This window comes from Haemorhous mexicanus, chromosome 9, assembly GCF_027477595.1.
Source record: "Haemorhous mexicanus isolate bHaeMex1 chromosome 9, bHaeMex1.pri, whole genome shotgun sequence".
In the NCBI taxonomy this organism is placed as follows: Eukaryota; Metazoa; Chordata; class Aves; order Passeriformes; family Fringillidae; genus Haemorhous; species Haemorhous mexicanus.
In genome coordinates, this window is record NC_082349.1 from 24301897 (window position 1) to 24310543 (window position 8647).

At 48.4% G+C, this 8647-nt stretch overlaps 1 protein-coding gene across 1 annotated transcript in view; it reads left to right on the plus strand.

Annotated features, from left to right (window-relative positions):
- Positions 1 to 7691, plus strand: part of C9H1orf21 (chromosome 9 C1orf21 homolog) — a 103849-nt gene extending 96158 nt beyond the window's left edge. The window contains exon 6 of the mRNA XM_059854541.1: positions 6917 to 7691. Within this exon, the coding sequence (XP_059710524.1) occupies positions 6917 to 6955 (39 nt within the window). The 3' untranslated portion in view covers positions 6956 to 7691. The remainder of the gene's footprint in view (positions 1 to 6916) is intronic.
- Positions 7692 to 8647: the final 956 nt, after the last annotated feature.

Below are 8647 nucleotides of genomic sequence, written 5' to 3' on the forward strand. Positions count from 1 at the left end.
CTGAATCTCCTCCAAATAGCCACTGGCTCCAAGGGGTGGTGTGGCTGTGAGTGTGGGTAACCCTGCCCCAGGGGTGTGCCAGTGAAATAATGGTGCTGGAGATGTTTTGAAGAAGAGGATGAATAATTCTTTGCATATCTCAGCTGTCCTAAGAGCAGCTTCTGTGTTTCAGAAAGCTTTTAAATGACACACTTGGCTTCTTTGTGAGACAGCAGTGAAGGAGCTGGAGCACAGCTCATACTGGGAGTATGAGGGAGGGAGATGGGGGAGCTGATGTTCACACACCAATTTACTCTTTACACTGCCTGTCTGGGAGTTGTGCATCTTGTTTAAATACTTTATATTAAATATTTTCTTCCTCAGTAGCAGTACACTGAGGAACTAATTTGTTCTGAGTACTGACTACTAATCAGCAGTACACTGATTAGTGTACCAGTTTGTACTCCCAGTTTCAGACTGGATATGAGGAAGCATTCCTTTATGGAAAGGGAAGTCAGGCACTGGAACAGGCTTCCCAGAGAGCTGCTGGATGCCCCAGGCCTGTCAGTGTTTGAGACATTTGGACAATGCCCTTAGCAACACGCTGTAATTTCTGGTCAGCCCTGAAGTGCTCAGGCAGTTGATGATTGCAGGTGCCCTCCAACTGAAATAATTCTAGTCCAGTCTAGTCTATTCTTCTGTTCTTTTCTGTTCTGTTCTATTAAGTTGTCATGATGGGTTGCAGAGTAGAAGGGAAATTTTTACTTGCCTGGCTCTGAACTTCTGCCTTTTTTGCCAGAGCTCCTGGTCCCAGGAGTCAGAGTGCTGCAGTGGGTGCATCTTGTATTTGTCCCAAGCAACACAATTGTTCCTTTCCTCTTAAAAAATAAAAATTATGAAAACAAAAGAAATAAAAAGGAAGAGTTAAAGTGAGGAGTTCATAGATTCCTGAGAAGAATATTTCTGTACCCAGTGTTTCACAGGGGCAAGATTTTATGTAACCTAATGCATTTAAAATGAGAGTTTCTACATATCCATAATACAGCTATACCTCCTTTGAATAAAATGCATTCACCCTATGAATATTCAGATTGCTTTTCCTGGACATCATCAGCTTCCAGAATGTTGAGCACAGAATCTCCAGTAAAATGGATTTTGCAAAGATGTATCTTATCTGCAGACCAGACAATGCCATCAGGCTGTATCTAATTATGAATTTTGGTTAGTTTTTGTTCCTGAGGTCAGTGGCAGGGCACTAACACCCTCATTTCCCAGCTGCCACACTGCAGTGCAGCTGACCCTGTCTCCTGTGCTTGGAGCTGTTTGGATCCCCTTTGAGATGCTCCCAGGTGATCTCCAGGGCTAATTTATCTTGGGGATAATTTATCCTGGGGATCAGGAGATTGTCTGTTCAGAGGAAATCCACAGTTTATCTGTCAAAGAGACCAAGCTGCTGACAGCTGATGGGATTGGCAGGAGTTAATGTGCAGCTGAATGTGGGATTTGTGTTCCCTGGGGACCTCCTGTGCCTGAGGAAATAGTCTTCATTAGAGAACTTCTGGGGTTTTTAATTCATCTTTGCTCACAACACATTTTTTTTCTAGGTGTTGTCACAAATGCCAAAAAAGATTGGAAAATATAAGGGGCTTTGTCTGATCCTTAAATAAGCATTTTCAGTCCCTTCTGCAGGGAGATGGAGGACAGCAGTCAAACATTTAGAAGGATTGTGTCAGTGGCAGCTGAAAAGGTCTGTGGATGTGTGGGGGGTGTTGCCTGTGGCTGGTGAGGTCCCAAACCTTGTGGTGTTCCCATGGTTACCAGGGCTGTTTCATTTGTGATGGAGACTCCAGTCAGGAGCAAAACACCCTCAGCTCCACTGAGATCCCCAGGGGTGCTGGGTCACCAGATCCAAGTGCCCAGCAGTAGCTCTGACATGTGAGCATTGGGCAGGAGCATTGCATGGGGGCTTGGACCTGGCACAGCCATTCTGTGGGATAAAACTCCTGCAGCCAGAGTGGGAAATGGAAAGAACACGGGCTGGTGTTCTGTCAGCTGCACACAGGAAGTGTTTGTGAGTCCTGGAGATCAAAAAAAGCCTTATTGAAGCAGTCTGGAGAGTTTCTCTGGAAGTGCTGCCCCCAGTAGGGCATTCCTGGCTGCCCCTACAGAGCTCCACTGCCTCCTGCAAATGTCACCCGAAAAAACAGAATGCCATGAAGCATGGAGCTTCTGTCTACCAAAATTCAGTGTCAAAACACTGTGAGTCGTTCAGAGGGGGACATCTGCTCTGTCTCTGAGTGAGTCTGTCCCTGCTTCAGGAGCTGGAGCTGAACTGGCATGTACAGAGCTGCCTGTGGTGGTGCTAATGCCATTCAGAGGGTTTGCTGGAAGGAGGAAATACTGGGATAAGGGCTGGGGTGGGACTGGCTGAGAGTGTGTAAGTCAGTCTCCAGTGTAGGCTTAGATATTGGTTCTGCTGGAGTCAGCCCAGTCCTTTCAGAAACAGGAGAATTTGAGGTAAAAATACTCCCAAGAGCTGGTGAGAAGCCGGAGTTAGAGGTTAGATGGGAGACTGGGAGCAGCTGGAGAGAGCTGAGCAGTGGACAGCACAAGAAGCTGTAGTTACTGTGCTGTGTAGTTAGAATATCCTGAGCTGGCAGAGACCCACAGGGACCGTGGAGTCCAGCTCACAGGACAAGCCCAAGAATCCCACCACGGGCCTGAAAGCCTTGGCCAAACACTTTCTGACCTGTGGCAGAGCATGGAGAGGAGGGCTGAGGGGAAGACCAAGGAGCTGTGTGCAGCATAAGGCCCTGAGTGGTGGCAGAGCAGGCTCAGAAATGTTCCCAACATCTGGCAGCAGCTGCAGCCAGTCCTGCTGGGGCTTCCCACTCACTGAGGTTATTGGGAGTGGAGTCACAGGCTTTGCTTTGGGAGACAAAAAGCACCTGTGTTCCAGAGTTCAGGGGGAAATGGAACAGAGACAGGCAGTGGGAAGGAGGCAGCTCATCTGCTGTCAGCATTATCATCATTTATTGAAAATTAGCCTGAAATCACAGAAATATATTCCAGTGGAGGATGAGCAACAGGTAATAGCAGCAATTAAACTCGAGGAGAGCGTTCCCTGGAGTAAATTAGAAAGATGTGGGTCAGGAGTACAAGTGATTTGCTTGACCTGAGAGATGAAGGCAGAAATACACAGAAATAAACAGAAATATGGCTTTGGAGACCAGAGAAGGAGGCAGAGAGCGACTGAACAGTCCTCCTAAAGGGAACTCTGCTGCTGCTGGATAAATCTGAGATCTGCTGTGCCCAGCAGAGGAGAAATGGGCTCCACTGGCTGCAGCTGGGACTGGGACAATCACTGCACTCCTGTGGTGGGATAGATCTGGTTTTGAGCTATCAGCTCTGATTAAGAAGATAGAAACATGTCTTGGTATCAGGGCATTTGTGTTGGTGTTCAGGCAAGTCAGTGAATGACCTGGGTTCTCTCCTGGGTCAGCTTGGTCTTGAGCACCAGCACTTGTGTTGGGGTGGGTGTGCAGGGATTTCTGCACCAGCCCGCTCACCTGGAGCTGGTGGGAGGATTCCCATGCCGTGGGAAGGACAGCTGGCAGCAGCTGCCTGCATCCCTGGTTAGTGATGCCGGCCATGGCAGCAGGGAGTGGGCACAAAGCAGCTCCCTGTGTGGGATGGAGGGAAGGGAGTGCCCTTGGGAGCGGGCTGCCAGCCCCACGGACCCAGGGCACGGTGATTAGGCTGAAACTCATTAGCAAAGTGGATTGCTCTTAATAACTCCATTGATTTTTCCCTAACAAAATGAGAAAGGGACAAAAATTAGCGTGCTGTGCAGTGATTTAGTGCCGCCTCCCAGCATTTTCTTCCCAGCCTTTCTGGAGCTCTGTGAACAAAACCAGCCTGGTGAAAAGGGTTCTCCTCAAAGGGGCCACTGTGTCCTCAGCCCACAGGAGATGCTGGCCCTCTCCATCTCTGCCTCCTCTCCCTCCTCTGCCTCTCCTGCCTCCTCTTCCTCCCCTCCCACCTCTCCCTCCCCTGCATCCCCTCCATCCTTGTCCTCCTGTCCCTCCCCTGCCTGGCCCAGTCCTCAGGCACAAGGGGCCATTGAGCCTGGTTGTTTATTGGCCTGCCACCCGCACAATGGGGAAAGGGCCTTTTTCCTGCGAATTTTTCTTTCTCTTTTTTATTCCCTAAAAGGATACCATGAGCATCCCCTGGAGAGGCATCAGGAGGGGGGCACTTTGGAGGTGCAGCAAGGGGAGAGAGGGATATGAGCCCTTCTGGTTTGCATGCAGGCAGCAGGAAAGGAAGATCAGACTGCTTTTTAATTTACCTTCAATTCACTCACTCATTTAGAAATGTTTCTGGTGTTCTGTGGACATCTACAGAAGCTGCCAGTTGTATTTTGAAACTGCAGAGGTGGGAGATGGGATTCCTCAGGGATTAGCTGGACTTGGAGGCACATACCACAGTTCTCATCTTCCTCAAAATAGTTCATTTACACTTTCAATCATTAAAACTTCTCAGAAATCACGGAATTGGAAGGGACCCACAATAATCATTGAGTCCAACTTTAAGGTGAATGGCCCATGCAGATTGACCCCACAACTTACTTAGTCCATGGGTGCCCCATACCTTCCTGTCAGTAGCCACCTGCTCTGTGCCTCTGGCCCCTCTGGATGCAGGAGCCTGCTCCCCCAGACAGAATTTGACTGCCAGTCATGGAACCATAGAATCAGAGAGTGCTTTGGGTTGGAAGAAACCTTTAAGGGCCACCTGGTCCAAGTCCTGCAGTGAGCAGGGACACTTCCACTGGAGCAGTGTGGTTTCTGCCAGCTCTGAGCTGACCATTTCCCATCAGGTGTTCCCAGGCCCATCTCAAGCACTGCAGTCTCTCACTGATCAAGGGATCCAGCATCTGGCAGACATCCTCTGAAACAACCCACAGGCCAAAAATAGACATTTTAAAGTATTTCACTGGGTTGTGGCTGGCTCTGCCAGCAGGGAGTGGCAGTCCCTCCCAAGGAGCACCAAGGGCACAAGCCTTGTCTTGGATTTCTGGTGCAGTGGGGAGGGCTGTAACAACAGGGTACTTCATTCCTTCTCTGATCTTCCTGAGCAATGCTGACCTTGTTGTTATGACAAAAATACATTTGGGGAGTAACATTTATACCAAAGCTCTGTTGGGCACCAGTGGGACTCACCTGAGCTGGCCAGGCCACCAGAAGGTGTGTGTGATGTGTCCCCAGCCCCAGCAGAGTGCAGATGGAAGTGACGTATCTGGAAGGACCAGCCCAGCTCCTGGTGGCCTTCAGGCCTTGGTGGGAGCTGGTGTGTCTGTGCCATGGCTAGGACTGGCTCAGCACGTTGGTTTGGAGCAGTTCTTGGTGTCCATTTGAGAATGATGCACTTGGCAGCCAGGAGCACACCCAGAAGCAGGAGAACAGCAGGAGGGGTAGGAGGGGAAAATGCAGGATGGCTTTTCTTCTGTCAGATTTGGGTCTGCTCAGGGCAATTAATAGCAGTGATGGCCTCCAGTGGGGAGTGCTGGGCCATGGGGCTCCTCTTGAGTAAAGGGATGTCCTGGAGATACTCTGAGCTCAGCCCTCAGTCGCTGCTGCCTTTCACAGCTCTGAAGCATTTTGGATAAAGCCTTCATCCCCACCAGCTCAGTCTCCTGGATTTGTCCAAATGTGGTCCCTGGCCTGGAGAAAACCAACAGATTTGAGTTTCACTGCAAAGAATTTCAGTGTTCCTTCTTTTTGAGTTACAGCTTTTAGTTCAAAAAATGTAATTTTTTCCCTTTCTTTCAAGGTCAGTGATAGCTGAGTTGGAATTTGGGCTGATGAGTCTCTTGGGGGTTATTTTAACGTACTTAGAAAACCCTTCTGCTCTCAGTGCTGGGCCACTGGGAGTTGTCAGAGCCCTGCACATTCCTGGGTCTGGGCTCCAGCAAAGCCAGCTCTGCAGTCCTACCATTGACACTGGGACTGCTGAGACATTTTGGAGCCTTTGTTCCAGCTGTGCAGCCCAGCTGTGTGTCCCAAATCAACTATCACTCCTACAAAACACCTCCCCAGTTTTTTTTTGTCTATCTGACTCTCCTTCTCCAGGTGCTCAGGTGATGCACCCAGCACTCAGGAACAATGGGAAACAGTCCAGAGGTGGAGATTTTGGGTCCTGCATTTGAGGCACTTTGATGCAAGATGCCCTGGGTGGCTTGTGCTGAGCAGCTCAGCTCCAGCTGGTTTTGTGCAGGGCAGCGAGGCCAGTGGCTCCCAGCAGGTCCTTTCCTGCTGCTCTGCAGGAGCTGGGTAGGGAGGGATGGGATGTGCCTTCTCCAAGGGGAATAGATGCCCAGAGAGATGCTGCTCCACACCTGTGTTTGGGATGGGATAGAAGGCATTACATGACTGGCCTGATAAGAAATCCATGTTTTGTGAAGCTTAGGCTGAATCCCCTGTAGTACAAGCTTAATTTCAATACGAATGGCATTTTTTGCTCTGGGGTTGAACTTCTGCTGGGGTTATCAGATGAGGGATTCTTGTTCACAGCAGCTGCCTCGTGCTGCTCATAGGATTATATGCTTTGTTGCTTTTGCCTCGGAGATTATCCTTTCACAACAAATCTCGGGGCTGTGTCCATCAAGGTGGATCTTTACATAAAGCTGGTTTGTAAATCAGTTTGTTGGAGCCCACCCTGGAATTCACTATCTGGGAGATGATGTTTATGAGATTATTAGTGACAGAAAGGGAAGTGTCTCCTATCCTGGTTTCCTGCAAATTCCCTGTGTCTGAGGTTTCTACCCAGCTCTGAATTTAAACCCCCCAGGTTCAGAGAACTGCTCTCAGTAAGTGTTGCCTGGATTTATTCCCGTGTGCTTCTCTAAGTACCAACTGCCTGGCCTTTGTCCCTGCAGGGTCGTGACTACTGTTCAGAGGAGGAGGATGTCACATAGTGCCAGCTCTGCCCTCGCCCAGGAGCACCTCCAGTGTAAATAGATCCAACCCAGCCTTCTGGATACAACCTTTGGGACGTCTGCTCGAGTGAACAGCACGCCATAACAGAAGAAGACCATTTCCACATTATATGCTCCATTCAGTTACAGTGTTTCCTAATGAACACATGAGGAATATTGCTAAGAACTCGTAAGGAACTGTTTTTGTTGCTGCTAGTTAAAACTTGTTGCAACTTCTCACTTTTTTCTGTGTCCAGATACGCAGCAAATCCTTAAAAGTTAATCCAAAAGACGTTGTTGATTTTATTGAGGCTCTGGCCTGTTTTCTATCAGATGAGGTAGTGTTATACCAAGCTTCCATAAGTGAACATCCAAGCATCTAAGAAACACCCCTGAGCTGTGTGTCCGTCCGTGTTGGGGCCAGAGTGCTTGTTAGTGCTGGTGATTCCAAGCTTTGGAGATGGGATGTTTTTGCCATGGCAGGCCTTGTTTCTCAGCTGAGAAGAAGCTGAGAAACTATTATCCATTAAAAGCATGTTATCACTGAAATACTGGAAGTGATACAGGAGCAGGAACTTGTATTTTAAGAGGAAAAAAAAAAGTTTCATTTAAAAGGTATCTTAATCAAGGACTAAGCTTGCAGTATTGGCTTTGCTGAGCACGAATGGGAGTGTGATCACAATCATTTTGAATCTCTTTTTTTCTAAGAAAATAAACATTTTACTGTTTTTATGTATTCTTGTCTTTTACCATTCCTACAACACGATGTTTTAAGAGTCTGGGGACAAGGAAGATCAAGCCTCTCCTCTGCCTTGATGTGTCCCGTGGATCTGATCTCTTAAAGCAGCTCTGTGCCAACTGGAGGGATGTGTTGTGTGTCCTGTAGAGTTTATTTTTCCATATTAAATGGAGAGGATATTACCTTCTCAAAAGCAGATGTAATATTTTTAACAAATGCTGTCATGAGTTAAAAAAAAAAAAGAAAAAAGGAAAAAAATACAGCTTTTGTATTTATTATTTCAAAGAAGATTGTTACCTGTGCTGATATTTCTTCCAGCTTTGATGCCATATGGGGGCAGGGTTTGCACTGCAGCCAGTGGAGAAGCTTTGTCAGTGTAGTTTGCTCTCATTGTGTTGAGTTCATTTGTGGGGTGGGTGTGGACCAGACTGAGGGTGCATTAACAGCATCTCCTAGGATGTGGCTGACACTTGAGTGGGGCACTCAGCCCAAATATTGGGCATTTTTCACTGGGCTTCCTGAAAAACAGATCCCTCTAAAGGATCTAAGTCCCTGAAAGATCACCTGTGACCTCTGCAAATCTCCAAGTTACTGCTGAGTTTCTTGACTAAAGAGGTTTCCCTGAATGTTGGCTCTGAGTGGGGCTGGACAGTCCACATCAGATTTCATTCCCCACCAGTACTGGTCTGTACCTGGAATATCTCCAGAAACCCCCAGCTCCCTCTGCTGCCATCCCTGCACTGGATTTACCTTTGGCTTTTGGGGATGAGCAGTGGGGACAGACCTGGCAGTTGTCCCTGAAGGGCTGGGTGTGAGCCCATCCAGCAGCAGCAGCTGTGAGGCTGAAAATCAACCTGTTCCTAAAGGTAGAAGCTCTTTCTGAGCTCTGCAGGCTCCCCAGGCCCCTGGCCACCTCAGTCTGAGTCCAGTGGTTGCTGCATTCCAGGATTCAG